This window comes from Orbicella franksi, chromosome 10 (genome assembly GCF_964199315.1).
Source record: "Orbicella franksi chromosome 10, jaOrbFran1.1, whole genome shotgun sequence".
Lineage (NCBI taxonomy): Eukaryota > Metazoa > Cnidaria > Anthozoa > Scleractinia > Merulinidae > Orbicella > Orbicella franksi.
Window position 1 is genome coordinate 1,254,281 of NC_138154.1, and position 18,969 is coordinate 1,273,249.

The 18,969-nt window shown below is 38.8% G+C and overlaps 4 protein-coding genes across 16 annotated transcripts in view; 1 reads left to right on the forward strand and 3 right to left on the reverse strand.

The window, feature by feature from the left end:
• LOC145501352 (uncharacterized) overlaps positions 1-16,799 on the reverse strand; it is a 20,412-nt gene extending 3,613 nt beyond the window's left edge. The window contains exons 1-4 of one of the 6 annotated variants that reach the window (XM_081480843.1): positions 6,823-7,212; positions 2,748-2,904; positions 1,999-2,208; positions 1,281-1,549 (exon numbers count right to left, since the gene is read on the reverse strand). In XM_081480843.1, coding sequence (XP_081336969.1) covers positions 1,281-1,549; positions 1,999-2,208; positions 2,748-2,904; positions 6,823-7,212 — 1,026 coding nt within the window. The other 5 variants (XM_081480842.1, XR_014051226.1, XM_081480841.1 and 2 more) reach the window with 5 other exon arrangements.
• LOC145501360 (uncharacterized) overlaps positions 1-18,969 on the forward strand; it is an 82,338-nt gene that overhangs the window by 45,775 nt on the left and 17,594 nt on the right. The gene's annotated exons all lie outside the window — the stretch shown is intronic.
• On the reverse strand, positions 7,255-10,560 carry LOC145501366 (uncharacterized). The gene is made up of 4 exons (XM_081480858.1): positions 8,633-10,560; positions 8,442-8,554; positions 8,222-8,289; positions 7,255-7,394 (listed from the first exon to the last, which is right to left on the reverse strand). The coding sequence occupies exons 1-4, from the start codon at positions 8,726-8,728 to the stop codon at positions 7,255-7,257; spliced, it is 417 nt and encodes a 138-aa protein (XP_081336984.1). The 5' UTR covers positions 8,729-10,560.
• LOC145501344 (uncharacterized) lies at positions 17,508-18,875 on the reverse strand. Its single transcript, XM_081480833.1, has one exon. It carries the CDS (start codon positions 18,837-18,839, stop codon positions 17,508-17,510), a length of 1,332 nt encoding a protein of 443 aa, XP_081336959.1. The 5' UTR covers positions 18,840-18,875.

Sequence of the window (18,969 nt, forward strand, 5' to 3'; positions counted from 1 at the left end):
AATAGGCGCGTTGAAGTAAACTGGCTCGTATTCATGCAGTACGCAGTCCACACACTCGGGAGCTGTTGCAGACTGGACTTGTAACTCATTGACACGTGCATCTTTACTCTTTGATCTGCACACAGAACTGTAATGCCCTTCCTTCCCACACTTGAAGCACTTTGCGTTCTTTGCGGGACACTCACTTTTGGGATGTGACGGTTTTGCTTCACAGTTGAAACAACTTTCTCTTTTGGACTTAACTTGTTTCTGATCCTTGGAACCTGTCCTATGGGGCTGATCGTTGGAACCGGGTCTTTGGGGCTGCTGTCTGCTCCACTTGGCTCCTGTCTGCCTGTTTCCTTGGAGTTTATGAACTTCCATTTGCAGTGGATCGCCTTTGAATTCCAGTCGCATGTAACCAACCTGGTGTGCTGTGGCATCCTGATTCTGAGCGATTTCTATTGCCTCTTCCAGCATCAATGCTAAGCCTTTTTCAATGCACTTGTAATAGGCCTCTTTGGAGCGTAGCCCAATTACTATTGCATCCCGAAGTAGTCGATCGCGGGCTTCTGGAGGATATTCACACTGGTCGCACAGAATAGTGGCTTTGTCAATGTACTCTGCAAGGCTAAGATCACCTTGCTCCAGGCGGCGGAAGTTTGATGCGGCTGTGAGTGCGTTGGATTTCGGCTTTGTCCACTCCACGAACTTTTTTAACAACACGCTTGGATCTCACTTCTGTTCCGTGGTGAGATTCAGTGACTTTATGTCCGTTCTTCCAGTTTTTCCTTCCCAAACGAGAACATAATTTGCTTTCACGGCTTTGCTCTTCGAAGCTAACAGACCATTCAAAAGGAGTTCACATTCCTCAACCCAATCTAAGCACTTTTGGTAACATTCGGGGCCCGGCGAGAAGTTTCTTTTGGGCGCTGGTAAATGCTCCAATTCAGCCATTGTGAATTGAAAGAATTTATCTTTCCGAAAAGCTGGCGGTGATCGCTGTCGACGTTAGTCTTGGCTGGGTTTGTAAAATCCTGACACCATGTTAACTACTCCGGATGGCAAAAGTTTTATTGCTTACACACACACTGATAATGAATGAAATCTCGAGCTAAACCTACAAGTTTTGATGCTTATGTAAATAATAGAAAGTTCCAGAAGCGTCTCTGCATATATTTGGGCTTGCGGGACAATGCATGCTAATTATCAAACACTCTACATTATGACTATGCCTGAAAGGTGATAGAATGAATCGAACTACACAAGCTGATTATGTAACAAACACCACCTGCATCTACCCCTAATTCATCCACAAATTCAACACACAGTGGCCTGGTTATATCAAACCCAGGATTCTTGTATTTTCTCAGCATTTGCTTCAGGAGGTCAGTATTCCTGTACACGTGCACATCCATGTCACATCCAAAGGGCTTTAAAGCTTCAGCGGTAAACTTTTTGAGGGACATGACAGCATTATCTGTCCTCATAATCGGTAAGGCTGCCAAAGGGGTATTCCAAAGCCACTCATCTTGATCACCATTGTCATCATCAGAATCACATGCAGTTGCTGTATTTCAGTAAGAAAGATAATAGTAATTAATGAATTGTCATCTCGATATAAACTGACCACAAACATAACAATAAAATGGAGCTATAATGTTTTGCATAAAATGTTTATTTCATGTCTTAACTGTGCTAGTCAGTTTGTACTGAGATGAAGAAAATGTCATCCACTAAATGTATATTGCATTTAAATGTGTCAGCTTTTCAAGTGCTACATGTCATAAATCATGGCATTTACTATGTCACAACACTTGCAACATGTAATCCTAAGTTCATCTACAATAAAGTGAATCAGCTGTTGTATCAAGTCAGTCACATCATTACAATAGTTGTAACAAGTAGAAATAGAAATGTTTTGCATTTTCATCAAGATTAGAGTTTTGAAACAGATTAAGCACAAAAAGGTGCTAATGGTAACTATTCCTAATTACTCTCTATAGTTATAAATCACACCTTTTATTACTCCAAAGAGAAGTTTATTGACTGCAACTCTTACATCATTCTGAGCTTGTCTGAGAGCTATTTTAATTTGTTCCCCATCCTTATCAGGGAACATCTCTCTCAGGATTTCCACTTTACTTTCTTCAGATTCATCAGAGCATGCTGACTGAATAATGTTGGCACTTCCATTCATATAACTAGGACCTGGTTGCTCTGCATCATCTAAACCAAAAAAGGAGAAGAAAGTTACTAAATTAGGTCTTCAGTTGTTTTTATTCTTTCTATTCTGGTAATGCAAGGTGGTTCTTATAATTATCTGTCAAGTGACTGTCTAAATTCTGCAAATCAGTACAAACTTTAACATTGTAACATGGTGGCATACCACCCAGCCCAAGGTAAGGCTTTACAAAAGTCTTAATTGGGCAAATTAAGAGCAGTCACTGACACTAATACAGTATACATGCATACACACGAATTACTGTACCCAAACATGCCACAGTTGTTTTCAGTTAGATCTCAATATGAATGTTTTTTTGAGACACTGTTAATTGATAGACAAGTGCATTACACACTCTATCCTCTGAAAAAACAGAAGCTCATGGAAACTCAGACCAATCTATTGATGAAATTTTCTTTTTTTATTGTATGAATATGTTATAAATGTAGCTTTTAATATCATCACTACAGTAGTTAGTCACTAGAATTAAAGGAAGATACTATCAGTGGGCAAATGCAAAATAACATTCATAGTATAAACCTACTGATTCCAACACTGTGGGGGGAAATCCTTATCTGTTCAGGTCTAGAAGACTGTGGTCGGCCAGCATAAGGTGAATCTAAATAATCGTGGAGGGATGATTGTCTTGCTGCTGTGCTTGTACTGGAAGTAATGGCTGATGTACCACCTACATTGTCATCCTACAAAAAATATATATTGGGGACAACACAATTATAAATTACTGATTGTGATTATTATCATCTGCTGAGAAATGGAAAGGCCAGAAAACTATAAACTGTCAATTGGTATTTTCACGTAATGCCATCACAAGTCCTTTACACAGTCCATAACTGTTTTGTTTCGTTAAATTATTTTTGATCTTCATCTGACTCATGGCCCAGCTGGGACGATGTGGATGAATGTGAGTGAGTGAATCTATGCACACAAAATGAATTGAGAGAGAGCTGAATGTCCCAAAGGACATCATGTCTCCCTGCACCTATTACAGAGTGGAAGTGGTGAAACAGAAACTAGGGCCACATCCACTGACTGGGCAATGCCAGGACCTTTTAGGGATTCATTTTACAAAAATAGGTCCGCAATGCGTACATGTGTCTAGTGCAGGGTAATAGAGTAATGTGTACATGATTATATAGGATTGCGTTAGACTTTGTGAATGCAATTAGGATTTATCTGCCATAGAGTACAGGAGTGGAGGCTGGGGTATAATGTGAAGCTCCAACAGTGTAGCAAAGAAAAATGGCCTGAACTAACAAACGTGTTGAAGGCGATATTGAAAAGTAAGGATGAGTAGAGGTTGGTCTTCTGGAAGTAGTGCTAACTATTATGAATTTGTTATTTTTAACATCACAGTGCCAACGATGAAATGAATTGAACACAACTTTATTTCAAGGCAACTAGGTGAATCTTAAAGTAAGATTCATTGTGACGTCATTCTTGCTTTGCCAGTCTACTTGTAAATAACAGTTTTTGTAACTCTAATGAATAGCTTTCATCCAACTTGTGAATTAACAACAACAATAAAAAGAGGAATTAATTACTATAATAACGTGGCTGTTTACTGACTGACATTCTGTTGTCATTCTTTTCTTGTCATTCTACAATGTACATGTAATATATAAGATATACAAACAGTTTGTGTAAATTTTAGTAGCTTTCATCCAACTTGTGAAGTAACAACAACAAAACAAGGAACTAATATCAATAATAACATGGCAGTCTACTGACTTACATTTTCAACTACTTTGCTTTGTCGATTATAAGTTGTACAGATCGGTGGCAAAGCAAACAGTGTAGATTCTGCTTGAGTAAGACCTTTTACTTCGATAGTATCACTAGTAAGCTTAGCAATTTGGTTCCTTCCTCTCTGTACAGGCTGCTATTTCTATTTCTTTTCTACATTCTAATTCATTCAGGTCAAAAAAGTCTGGTTTTACTGGAAACTGCATTCCGTTCACAAGAGCAACTGGTGGAACTTTGTTCTTTACTAAGTAATTTTGGCATGTTCTACACAACCACTTGTTATTGTTTATACTTTTTCTGTTACAGCAGTAGGATTTGATTTTCTTATTTTGTCAGCAGTGGAAACACTGTGTTTATACCACAGCTGGTCACAACAGCTACAGATATATAATGGGCCCTGGGACACAATGTTGTGAAACCTTTTTATTACATCATCCATATTTTTTCCATTTCCCTTCTTTGTTTCTTTTGTGGTTGCTTGTTCGCATATTTCACCGTGACATCCAGTGGTTGGATTGTCTACAGTGCCAGAACTTTGTATTTCATTTTCACATTCAAAACTTGGATTCTTTCTGTTTCCCTTCGTTGTTTCTTTAGTGGTGGCTTCTTCACATATTTCACTCTGACATCCAGTGGTTAGATTCTCTACAGTGTCAGAACTTTGTATTTCATTTTCACATTCAAAACCTGGATTCTTTTTGTCAGACCTTTTTTTCTTGTAAAGCTTCATGTAAGCATTCCATTTTTGTTTCTGCCCAGGAGTTTTTGACTTATTTTGACTTGTCTCATTAGTTAACCTAAATTTCCTCATGCAAGGACCATGTTTCCTTTTTCGACTCATGTTAACATGTGGTTGTTCAGAAAGAACATTTTGTTCTATTAACTTCAAATGATTATTACTATGCTGATTTTCTAAGTCAGAGCTATATGGCACTGTTGATACATAATGTACTTCATTTACATGACCTAAATATAATGTTGCGGGTGGCTGTTGTGATAAGTGATTGGGCTCTACCAAAGTGACCTCAGCAAAATTTTCATGGGATTCTATGATATAAATATTTACATGTTGAGACTCTGCAAACTGCTTGAACAATTAGTGCATCACACCATGTACCTTGCATTGACATATTACTTAAATAATCATTCCATGAATGCTCTGTATTGCTTTCAATAAAACTTTCAGGGTTATCCCTGAGGTATTGAACACCAACTTCTCTTATGTGCCGGTGATGACTTGAATCACCATACAACTGATGTGACACAGCTCTAAAAAAACAGTCACCTGCACCACCAACATCAAGAGGTCTCAATCCCAGCTGACGTAATCGATAGTTTAACAATAAAGTGGAACTTACTGACAACGCAGTTTGATCACAGACATCTTGCTCAGGGCCTGGATTTAACTTGATATCACCGGACATCAAAAGCTTCATTTTCGATACACAATATCTTTTGGTACAGCTACATGATTTCAGTGTTTTGTGCTCAACTAAACAACGCATACTTGCTTGTTTACTATTTTGTAACAACTTGTTTGCTGCCCATCTTTTAGGATTTACAAAGTTGGTAAAAAAACAGTCGCATCTGTGTACGTATGTTACATACCATAACTTATAGTCAGTCGCTAACTTGTACAAACTTGAAGATTTAGGAGTAGATTTACTGAAAATGCGCTTCAGCTTGCGTCTAGCTTTTCTCTTTTTCATGGAGCTCATAATCTTTTTTATCGGTAATCTTGAGGGCTCTCGGTCTCTATGACGTTTTTGCTGTACTTTGCAATGTCTATCAAATACTCTCTCACACGGCGAGCACACCTCCTCATCAGTGCTAACCATCGCATGGAAAGATTCAGTAAAAACGACCCTTGGGTGATATTTAACAAGACTTTGTCGGAAGGAAATCGCCACAGCTTTCATATATGTTAGGCTAATGAAAGGTATTTTCACACTAAATCCTTCAGCAGCGAAAGATTTTCTGCCGTTTACATTTCCCTGACAGGGCTTATTTAATCCCTCAGCGGGCTTTGTTATCCCCAAAAGGGGCTCAATATTTCCCATAACGGGCTTTTCTTTCCCCAAATGGGGCTCATAAAGCTTAATCTGTATCCTCTTCGCATATGGTCGCAAAATTGCAGCATGGAGATTCTCTCGGCGCCAAGTACCTTGATCTTCAACTTTGAAGCACCTTTCGAAACCTTTCATTCAGCCGGATTGACACATACTTCGAAAGCTGTGGCATACTGAGACAATACGTCTTAAGAAATTCATCACAAAAGTAAGAAATTAAAAGGTAACTTACCGATAGGACAACTCGTATCACACACGTATCACTACTCTCTCTTTAACCTGTTGGACCAGCTCCACTTCTTGCAACGAAAGCAAATTGTCGTAATCAGTTTTCTTGCAGTTGTCAGGAGTTGTCATGGAAAGCACATGGTGATGGCGCAATTATCGTCTCTACTAATACACATTCGATTGGTTCCGACTGTCATTGGTTGTTTATTTTGGGTCACGAAGAGATTACGAGTGATTATCAATGATATTACCCTCCTGGTACCCAGTAAAGAATGCTTCATGTAATGTGTCACATAGGAGAAACCTCAGTGAAACTTTATTCGTATGACGTAATAATTTGCCATATATGAAGCACTTACCAGAGGATTTTAGCATTTTCTCATGGTGTCTGTGTTTCGCACTAGACACAAAAACTCATGCATCCCACTGCATTACTTTTGTCACAGTGTCAGAAAAAGTTATAACCCAATGTGCCTGTAGGAATGTTAGCCCTATGTTTAGCTAAGGGAAAGAAACATTCATGTCACAAAACCAAATTTATCTTGTAATGGCACTTACAGGCCTAGTACTTGTGCAGGTACCAGTACATGAAGTTGCCACAACGACTTCAATATAAATACAACCCTGTCTATAGTTGCATGAAATTCCCAGGCCATCGTACACAGCAGATTGCCTTGTGGTGACTTTACCATTTTTTCTGTGAACAAAACGTATGTCTTCTGGCTTCAAGGGTGTAATATTTGGCTTGTTGGTAGGTGGAGAAGAATTGTAAGCAACACAGATAGTGTTCAAAATTTCTGACTCGGAGCTATGATCAGAATATTCAATGTTGCCTTCCCAGATTTCTCTAAATGATTTGTAACACCATGGCTCATCTTTACTTCTTTCTGCAGCTGTGTTGTAAAAAAGTGCCAGTACCACTCTGCGTTTTTTCTGAGGTGTTCCCATGGTCCGACTGTAAGGAGTTCTTGCTCTTTACGATGCTCTTTGTCACCTCGATACTGGTCCATTCTGCCCATAACTTCTCATAACATGGCTCACATTCGCCAGAGCATTATCAATTGTCGCACCATAACTGACCACTGCTTCTTGTTGGCTATTGCCAAATATGTTACGTAAAGTATCAGACACTACCAATCAGGAAATAAGCTCCAGTTAGTTTTTGCCCTTTTTACAGTCTTTATAGCCTTTATGTAGTTTTCAAATAAAAAAAAAAAACAAGGCAGGACAAGCTCAGCATGGCTGTAAAATTGCTCATCTCCAACCCATATGAATATTGCATCCTCACACTCAGTGGGAACCATGATTCTTTAAATTATACACCCCATCACACACCTTAAATCTACCATCATGGAGTAATTGTAAACTCGAGAAAGTTTATACATACAACAAAAACTACTAGGAAGTTCAGTAAGTAAATCCTCTCTGTGGGATCTTAATCTTACATTTACACATGTTGCAAAATTCCCCTTTTTAAAGGAACTTGATATCAGAATGTACCCAGACAAGCATTCCATTTTATCAATTTTACGCAACATTATTATACATTATACATGATCCATAATTTTGAGAAGTCAAAACTGAGAAATGCCACTAGTCTACAGTGTACTTGAAAACACCACGAACGAAACCAACTGATTGTATATCAGTTTCTAATGACTTTTAATAAAATAAAATTCTAACGAAGAAAGCTGTTGATGAACCATTCCTCCAGATCAGCTGAATTTACTCAGGTGGATCTCTAAATGTTAGAATACATCTGACACTGCCGGCAAATAACTAATCCTCTTTATGACAGCGTTTGCAAGCTTGTCAACGAGTACTTCTCAAAGGTTTCGCAAAGAGAGACGTAACTTACGTTACATGAAGTCTTTGAAACCACATAGACAAAAGCAGTTAAGCTCATGACCTTCACAAGAAGAGTAAGCGTAAAATTAATTTCTTCTTAATTACCTACCAGATTGTTCCTTGTTTATAGCTGGCGTGGAGGGCTCTACATCACCATAATAAAGAACATCTCCATCTCTGAAATTAAAAACAAAAGAGAACAAAACAAAGGAATAAGCTTCAATGAATTTTCCCTTTCTATAAATACTGCAGAATACAGGGTCACTTATTTAAGCTTGTATCTAAGTTTAAAAATGTTTTCCGTACGCTAGTATTCTAACCTTACGTACCGTAACAACGAAACATCCTTCAACTCTCTCAAGTCTTCATTAAAAATCTTCATCTCCTCAGGTATGCCGAGCTCTCTTCTGAGCTCTGCAAGCGATCGCGGAACGGCATAATACTAAGGATAACACACAAATATTACTCCTCAACAGAGCATCACTAGGAGTTGAATTCCCAGATAATGGTGTTGACTTACCTTTCCGCCTTGTTTCTGCGTAACAGGCCGAACTAGCACACGAAACACAACAAAAGAAGGCGTGGAGGAAGTGGACAAAGGATGTCGAACCGCCATTTTCAACACTTACCCTCAGATTCTGACGGGAAAACGGTTTTCGGGTGCTTTTCATGGTCAATGTACATGGAGGCTATTCTGTCAACAAACACTTTTCGTGAGGGCATATACAACGTAATCTGCGAGACCCGCATATAGGCGCATTTTAGCACGCTTATATATGGGTCCTGGTAGGACGCGTATATTTGGGCATTTATTTCGCATATCCCCGCGCTTAAGTTTACGCGAATATATGGCCATTTAAAAATGCGTATATACGCGATCTAAATGGCCGTATATATGGGTTTAAAGCCCATACGTAACGTATGTAAACAAGTATACGCAGCAGAAAAACCCGCGTATACCCTGTTGTAATTTTGAAACGAATGGCTAACCATAAGATACCAGGACGGGACGAGCTAGGACGGCTACCGGAAGTACATTAACTCAACGGGGCATGCGCACGAGAACTCTCGACTCATCTCTCTGCCGTCCTCATTCTCGTCACCAGAGCCTCCGTTTCTTTTGGTCACGTAGTCAGAGAAACGGAGGGCTCTGGTAGCAGCCATTACCGGATCATGACTAATAAATATTCATGACAAAATTGGGACTAGAGAAAAAGTCCGGATAATCGAGGTTCGACTGCACCAAAAATATAAAATATAAAACAGCCAAAATGATGTAACTATAAAATTAGTATCTGGCATTGGTATACATGTAGAGGTGCCTGGTGTGAAGAGAGTGATTCATATTGGTGTGCCACAGTGCACATTATGGAAGATTTTTTTTTAGGAAACTGGATGAACAAAATGAATGGGAAATAATACAATATTCATGTTACTTCATGCTAATAATAAGGCTCTTCAGCCTGTTATTCGACCATGTACAACAACAAATCTCGAATGCATACTTTCTACTTCTTGTGGTTGATCAGAACATCAACCACATAGCTTTACTATTAACGATGGTTCTATCTCCATCTCCTTTTTTTCAGTATTATTTATTGAACCGCAAGAGCAACATTCCTATTTGAATTATCCATATATTGTTATCCTTCGAAGAATTTATGTCGCACTATTATGGTCTGAAAATTAACAAAGAATAGTAAATAATGGTAGGAAATAAATAATCTTTCAAAGGCTAACCAAAAGATTATGATATTTTTCTTATGGGGATATTAATGTAACTCTGTACACCTATAATGTTTGATTTGCTTTTAGTAGACTTTCCACATTACATTTGGAAACCCACTAGTCTGATGATTCGTTCATCAGTTATATAAATAATAATTATTGCCTCCATATTTGTTCACAGTTATTTGCATTGATGATAAATTTTGTTATTTACTGATTAATGTTATTGTGAAGGAATAAAGTTTTGCTAATTGCAGTTGCTTCCTAACTAAAGCGGGGAGAGAGGAAAGGGCCTCAAATTTCAGCTATGGTCATCTATGGTCATTTTCCTTTACTCATCATTTCCACAAGTAAATTATTAAAAAAAAAAATTGGGGTGGAGGCTCTAAAGCAAACTAAACTCTTGCCTGACCACAAAAGGTTTGTTCGTGTTTTTTTGGGGGGGAGACTATAGGGGACGTCTCAATAATTAAAGAGAGGGGAGCTAAAAAACAGATATTATATATATCTATAACAGCAGAAGCTTCTTAACAGGTACACGTAGTAACAGATACATACATAACAATCTGTGGAAGAAACAAACCAAATTTCATGTTCAGACCATTTGCTACATCATCCAAGTACATAGCAGAGTATTATAACACGGACCTTTGACTCATTTGGGCAATTTAATATCATTCAATACATTTTGGACTGCTAGAATCAGATCTGCTTGATCTTTCAGAGATAGAAAACTCACCTTCGCATTTCCAGTGCCACATTTGCTCAGCAACAGTGATATTTCTTCGTCTTTTCACCAGGCTGTAAGTTTCCTTTTGAGCTTTTCATAAAGGAAGAAAAACGTTTTTTGAAACCCACTGCCGGTTCGAATTTAATTTTATGATTTCTTGGGGTATGGTCAGCGACAAAGTAATTGTTGTATTAGCTGGTTGATTCTCAGAGTTTTAAACGTTTCTTCCCACCTTCTCCGCTGCTACAACAAAGGACGATGATTACGATCGAGAATTACATCGTTGCAGGCGATGTACTTCTTTGGTTACGTGGAAACTTTTATGATTCCTTCGGATCGATCGGGAATGGTCACCATTTGTTTTGCTTTTTTTTCGTAAAGCCCGCCTGTGTCAACTGAGCGAAGGTGCCGCCATTCGGGCCGGAAGTAAAATGGAATGCGTAGAGCTTTGTAATTTTCACTTCTGCTGCGCATTCATTTTTTGTCAGCCAATGAAAAAATTCGAATTTTTGGGTGCATCAAGAGCTACTCGTCAACGACATTTTAAGACGAGTAGCACTGGGGACGAGAATGTGCCGGCCTCATCTCGTCGAGGACGCCATTTCGCCCGACTAGCCGTCGTAACGAAAACGTGAGTATTTTGCTCTTGTTTTGCCTCGATAACTGTTCTAATTGACTTTATTTTCAGTTATATTGATAGGAATGTTTACAAGGTTCACAGTTTTCGTGATTGTAGTGTAGAACACTATGCTGAGATACGAAACTGTGAATAAAAATATTCCTTGTCTGTTCGTTTGTGTTTTTGCAGTCACTGTTCAGACGCTATCACGAGTGTGCAAGCTCAATACAAACTGTATGCATTGAGAATACATCAGTGTAAGTGCAGTCGATAAAATGTTGTAAGAATGAATGACATGGAGCATCTATCGAGCAAATAAAATACACATTTTCAAACCGATGTTTAACTTTTTTATGCTACCCGGAACTTGAAGCAACGTTTGTTTCATTTTTATGATGCTTGTTACTGACAATTACCGATGGAAATTCAAACGTTCACCAAAAGTCAGGATTCTTCGGCCACAGAATTCCCAAACGCTTTAGCGGTAACTTAAAAGCCATCTGAAGCAGGTCGATCAGATTGTTCGTTTAATTTTTTCATACGGAAATTATGGTTTCTCTATTAAAATATTGACAGATGTTTGCTTCGCTTATACAGAAAGAGAAATTCAGCATCGCTGTTCACTATCATTTGAGCCTAATAGGATAAGATTTCTACCATCTCTTTTATAGTCTAATGGATCTCATTGCTTCTGTGAACAGTTTGTACGAGGTTCGAATTATTGACGTCGCCGTCCTTTGCGAAAATGCACATCTTAAGCATTTTGTTTTTGGCGACACGACGGGACCCACGAAAGTTTCCCGCCTCCACTGCCGTTGCCGTCCTGGCCTTCCCGTCCTCGTATCTTAAGGTCCCTAATATCTGTCCAACCCGTAAATTGAAATTTGACGACGGATGGTCAAATATCTGCATTTTTAACGTACTTTGAAAAGCTCTCGCGTCGCTCACAATCATTTGCCCAAAGAAATTTTTACAGGAATCTGTAGACCATCCTTCTGCGATTCAACCACCAGAAGCTTAATTCATTTGAAGGTTTCGCACATGGTGAAGATCGATTATTTTTACGAAGTACTTTTAAGTGAATGAAATACATGTCTTCGAAATTTAATTATTTTGCACCCAACAAAAACCGCAACATTCCCTAAAATCAACCCAGTACACAATTAAACATTGTACAAAAATATTTGAGTGTTTTAAAGACGGAAGAATGTGGTTTTGCATGCGAAGCTCTCAAACTTGTTTAATAAAATGGTACGTCAAATGACGATTTTAACGGAATTTGGTAATTTGCATATTTCTTTGAAATAAAAGGATATTTTGCTAAAAAAACCTATCCAGTAGTTTTTGTAATACCCTAGCCTATCTACCATAGGAATATGAGCGAAATCGAATTTTCGACCCTTGCCGCGAAATTAAGAATTTGTCTGATTTTTACGGGCAGGCACTCTTAAGAATAGAGACCCAAGTCAACATCCAGCCATTTTGGCCAAGAAAGTTTTTTCAATAAAGGATATGTTATTGGCGAATACAATGGGCAGTCTCTAGCACGCAAGATAGTGCCATCTTGATCCTTTTAAAATTGATTTGCTGTATTTTACTCCTAATGCAGATGAAAACCATTGTCTCAAGGAAGGGTTTAGATTCATTTAAGGTTAACAAAAAATAGAAAGATAACCTTCATTTACCCTTGGTTTTCCATGAGAATTGCTAGACCTCTAGCAGATACCACTAATGGTCCGAGAAATAAATAAATAAATAAATAAATAAATGAATAAATAAATAAATATAATTAATTAACATAACTGAATAGCAGGTTAAGATCCTCAGCGACCATTAGAGTGCTCAATAGTTAGACAAGAACAATTTATAACAACAGAAGTAAAGAGTGGATTAGTTGGTCCAAGACATTTACTTGCTACTCAGAGTTTCATGCTTCTTCCAAAGCAATCATCACACAACTGCCAAAAAGAAAAACGATTACAGGGAAAGATACTTGACAAAATTCAGAACAATACATGATAGGTGTGTTGTGTGGCATGACAATCGAGGTGCTATACGTACATACATACACGCATACATACGTTTATTTGATAAGTAGGTTTTAAAATAAGCAACTGTACAGCTGATAGGTGATAACATTTTTCAGCAAAAATTTCCCAGAATGTCTACACACCTTTAATGTATTGTTCTGATTTTATTCAAATATCTTTCCCTAGTTTTGACCAGGCATTTTTATGAGGCTGGCATTCAAATGGGGTCTGGCATTTGAATGAGAAATATGGTATTTAAGTTAAAGTTAGCAATTAGTTATAGCGTTGCATTTACGTGGCAACCTGAACATGAACTTGTAAACTGCACTTTCAAAACACAGGTCCCACAAGTATAGGTAAATCATGTAAATGCCACTCCAATTGATAGACTTACATACTAGCACAATACTTGAGAATTTTCTCACAATTGCTAGTCACTCAGGCAAGTCCAATTTAAAAGAATTTTTAAATGTCATAAGTGGTGTAAATCTTTATTGCTTAAGCTTTCATATGATAAATCATTAGTTTCTTGACTGAGTCAATAATGAACATGTGTGAATTAATTGGCACCAAGTGATAAATTGGCCTGCTCCCAGCCAAACACGATAAAGTGAATTAAGTCATTTTTTTTCCTCCGTCGTAAAACTGCACAGCTAATCTCAGAACCAATCAGAGAATTTCAACTATTATTGAGATGAAGCCAGAACCTCACAGACAGGAAGTATTTACATATGTACAGGAATGACAGACAACTGAATAAACTTTTGTCACTCATTTACCAAATACACTAAAAAGCCTTTTAATTGAATGCCTTCGTGCAAAAAGGGCGTATAAAGCTGTTTGGGCCAATTTTATTTTTTGCAGGATTGAGCTAAATAATTTTTCATATCAAAACAAGTCAGTTTGCCAAAAATTAGCTCAATCCTGCAAAAAATAAAAATCGGCCCAAAAAGCTATATATGCGCATTTTGCACAAAAGCCTTCAGTTATTTAGACTGCAAAAACAGTCGTAATTTTTGCGAACGCGGGCGACCGTCAATATTCGAACGAAAGATGTGGAGCGAGTTTAAAAACAGCAAGCAAGAATGTGGAGAGACGCTAAAAAATACGACTGTCCACCATGCAGATATTAAATTCGTTCAAAACTACCTGTTCTTTCAGCAATGGGAAATTCCCATCGGTTTAATTCCGATGCAACCTGTCATCAAATGTCACTCACACCTCATCAAAAAGATATAGACACCGTACCAGTTTCACAGTAAAGACAGTACTTCTCACGGGAAAATGGACGACATTGACTTGGATGCACTTGCGAGCGATTCAGCAGCAGTCCACTCGTAAAAATTATCATTTTACTTTCAGTATGAACGGCTAGCTCACTAAATACATTGGCATAAAATATTCCTTGAAGTTTATGACTGAAGACGGTCAGGTTGGGTCAATGGCCATTCGCATGCATGAATGACCCGGAGAGCAAGCAAATCTACATCTACACCCAAACAAATTATTTCTGCACATGTTTGTCTTGGGGCTACGGACTGAACAAGACTTAAACGTCTTACAAACCTTATAATTTTGTAAGATAATAAGTTATAAGTTTTATAGAATTAAGTATTGTTCAGTCTGTAGCCTTAAGAAAAGCAGGAAAAGTACATGCAGAAATAATTTGTTTGCGTGTAGATTTGCTTGCTCTCGGGTTCATTTATGCATGCGAGAATGGCCGTTGAAAACCGTGTCAAACGTCTTCATTTATAGATTTCTAGGAATATTTAATGCCAATGTATTTAGTCAGCTAGCCGTACATACCGAAAGTAAGATGATAATTTTTACGAGTGGACCACCGCAACGTTTCACTTTTTCAGATAAATTTAGCATACAGTCAGCAACGAGGCAGAGATGATTGGCATCCACCAAAACTTAGGTTTTGTCTAGACGCTTTTGCACTGAAGGTTGCGTGTGATTGATAACCGCTATAAGATGTGGGTCGGGCTCTCAAGCAATTTCTGTCACCTCAGTGACATTATACGACCCCCGCTTAGAACAAATTCATTGTATGAAAACCCAACAGTCGTTTTCTCGCCTTACATGCCTTGTGAGGCTTGCACGCTTCTCCCGCGAGGTTCCAACGTTCTGAAAACATCCAAAAATGACTGTTTTGCAGTCTATCAATTATTGAGTCCTGTAGGTCAAAAAGACTGCACGCTATAATATAAATATGTGGTCACTACATGCAACACTGTGTGCAATGGGGTGATGGCATGCCACTACTATCAGCATTTCCTGCATTGCAACTGTCCAAGTTCTAAACCAAACATGGCAACCTCTTTGACCTTCCTATAAATAGTCTGGACCAACCACACAAACACGTGTGGTTTATTCTCTATGCTTCTTTTCCAGCCAGTCACTATTTTAGTTATGTTACTGTAAACATCAGAAGTTGCTTCCCACATGCCCAGTGCATGGTGTACTTGCTGTTGACTGTTATAATGCAAGATGTTATAACATGTAGTGAAGCAGCGCTGCATGCTCATGGGCGCAGGTCTTGCCCTTCTGACTGAAAGCTTTGCTAGTCGACCAAAATTGGAAGGTCACCATCACCTGGGAAATTCTGCAAGCATGCATGATGTTTTGGTTTCTGACAAGGCTGAAACTTGCCAGGTTTCTCGTCAGCATAACTGTTTGCTAATCCTGTTTTGATCCATGACTGCGAATGTTTTAGGATTTCTCTTCCATACCGGTTCCTTCCAAACAAACCAGGACTGAATGCTGTGTAAATCCAATTACCTCTTATGTTTGCCTTGGTGAAAGTTTCTTTCCTTCGTAGCTCCGGTGGAAGATATTGAGTATTTGTCACATCCCACATCCCCCAAACGTCGATGTAAAATCCATTGAAAACAACTTTGAAATACCCATTTACAAGTTTTCCCATTTGGGAGTTATACTTAGGTGGTGTATAACCACTTAGGGCGTAACCATTTTTTTTGAAATACTCGATTGTTTCACTTTTGTGAAAGATATCAATATCTGTGGACAAAACAATGAAATCACCATCCAAATCCCATGGGAGAAGGTCATTGAACTTAACACCACCTAACGTAGAGCCAGTGTCAATCTCAAATGTAACATTGTGTTCATCAGTAAACTTCTGGAAAAAAGTCAACGCATCGGCATATTCCTCCTGACAGCAGACTGGGAGTAACTCGCCATGGGCATTGCATGTGAAACCAATATCCTGACAAGAAAATGACTGTTTGATGCCATGGGGAAGTAAAACCCGGTTAAGCTCCCACTTTTTAGCCAAAGGAGTCCACACTTTTCTGTCAGTTGTTTTGGGATATGCAGTGTAGTCTGTAGTGAAATACATAGCATCTGGACATGTCATTATCAGTTTACCATCTTCAACAACACGCAGAAACCAGTCTTCAAAAACCGCTTCATTTGGGAGACTCTCGTCAAACTTCAAGAGATTTGTCTTGGTTACGAAAGGACCCTGCAGATAATTACAGATCATACACCCATTTTTGGAGTGATAATAGCCTTCCTGGTATTCCACAACAAAGTTTTTCAGTGTAGTTTGCATGCAGCCTGCTTTCCAGTGACCAGAGAGGTTACGATATGATCCACCAACAACTCCAACATCTGGCGTCTGACTGATCACACGAATTTACCTCTCAATTTGGGTCAGCCATGTGAAGTGAACCACATCACGTGCAAGCCGAACATACGGAGTACATGCCTTACTCATCAGAATGTTCCAACCTTTGCTCACCTTTACATCATCGACTTTAACACCATCAACATTTTTATACTTTTTAGCAGTCTCCAATACTTGGTCACTACGTGTTGCCAAATGTACCTGAACTGTGGGATACGTGTCTGTGATCCCTTTTAAAACCATTTCAATGTGCTTCGCGTCATCCTGTGGATATGCAACAGTGTTGACTAAAATACCTAGCACAGAATGAAGTGGTTTAGCATTGCTACAGTTAACAACGACATTTCTTGCATTGCAACTGTCCAAGTTCTAAACCAAACATGGCAACCTCTTTGACCTTCCTATAAATAGTCTGGACCAACCACACAAACACGTGTGGTTTATTCTCTATGCTTCTTTTCCAGCCAGTCACTATTTTAGTTATGTTACTGTAAACATCAGAAGTTGCTTCCCACATGCCCAGTGCATGGTGTACTTGCTGTTGACTGTTATAATGCAAGATGTTATAACATGTAGTGAAGCAGCGCTGCATGCTCATGGGCGCAGGTCTTGCCCTTCTGACTGAAAGCTTTGCTAGTCGACCAAAATTGGAAGGTCACCATCACCTGGGAAATTCTGCAAGCATGCATGATGTTTTGGTTTCTGACAAGGCTGAAACTTGCCAGGTTTCTCGTCAGCATAACTGTTTGCTAATCCTGTTTTGATCCATGACTGCGAATGTTTTAGGATTTCTCTTCCATACCGGTTCCTTCCAAACAAACCAGGACTGAATGCTGTGTAAATCCAATTACCTCTTATGTTTGCCTTGGTGAAAGTTTCTTTCCTTCGTAGCTCCGGTGGAAGATATTGAGTATTTGTCACATCCCACATCCCCCAAACGTCGATGTAAAATCCATTGAAAACAACTTTGAAATACCCATTTACAAGTTTTCCCATTTGGGAGTTATACTTAGGTGGTGTATAACCACTTAGGGCGTAACCATTTTTTTTGAAATACTCGATTGTTTCACTTTTGTGAAAGATATCAATATCTGTGGACAAAACAATGAAATCACCATCCAAATCCCATGGGAGAAGGTCATTGAACTTAACACCACCTAACGTAGAGCCAGTGTCAATCTCAAATGTAACATTGTGTTCATCAGTAAACTTCTGGAAAAAAGTCAACGCATCGGCATATTCCTCCTGACAGCAGACTGGGAGTAACTCGCCATGGGCATTGCATGTGAAACCAATATCCTGACAAGAAAATGACTGTTTGATGCCATGGGGAAGTAAAACCCGGTTAAGCTCCCACTTTTTAGCCAAAGGAGTCCACACTTTTCTGTCAGTTGTTTTGGGATATGCAGTGTAGTCTGTAGTGAAATACATAGCATCTGGACATGTCATTATCAGTTTACCATCTTCAACAACACGCAGAAACCAGTCTTCAAAAACCGCTTCATTTGGGAGACTCTCGTCAAACTTCAAGAGATTTGTCTTGGTTACGAAAGGACCCTGCAGATAATTACAGATCATACACCCATTTTTGGAGTGATAATAGCCTTCCTGGTATTCCACAACAAAGTTTTTCAGTGTAGTTTGCATGCAGCCCGCTTTCCAGTGACCAGAGAGGTTACGATATGATCCACCAACAACTCCAACATCTGGCGTCTGACTGATCACACGAATTTGCCTCTCAATTTGGGTCAGCCATGTGAAGTGAACCACATCACGTGCAAGCCGAACATACGGAGTACATGCCTTACTCATCAGAATGTTCCAACCTTTGCTCACCTTTACATCATCGACTTTAACACCATCAACATTTTTATACTTTTTAGCAGTCTCCAATACTTGGTCACTACGTGTTGCCAAATGTACCTGAACTGTGGGATACGTGTCTGTGATCCCTTTTAAAACCATTTCAATGTGCTTCGCGTCATCCTGTGGATATGCAACAGTGTTGACTAAAATACCTAGCACAGAATGAAGTGGTTTAGCATTGCTACAGTTAACAACGACATTTCTTGCATTGCAACTGTCCAAGTTCTAA

What these genes read in the sequence shown, in the direction of transcription:
- LOC145501344 (XM_081480833.1), bottom strand. Translation starts at nt 18,839, where the DNA reads ATGGTTTTAAAAGGGATCACAGACACGTATCCCACAGTTCAGGTACAT.
- LOC145501366 (XM_081480858.1), bottom strand. Translation starts at nt 8,728, where the DNA reads ATGGCGGTTCGACATCCTTTGTCCACTTCCTCCACGCCTTCTTTTGTT. An exon ending in AAGGATGTTTCGTTGTTACG is followed by an intron (nt 8,290 to 8,441) that starts GTACGTAAGGTT and finishes TTTTAATTTCAG; the next exon opens with AGATGGAGATGTTCTTTATT. An exon ending in TATAAACAAGGAACAATCTG is followed by an intron (nt 7,395 to 8,221) that starts GTAGGTAATTAA and finishes CCTGATTGGTAG; the next exon opens with TGTCTGATACTTTACGTAAC.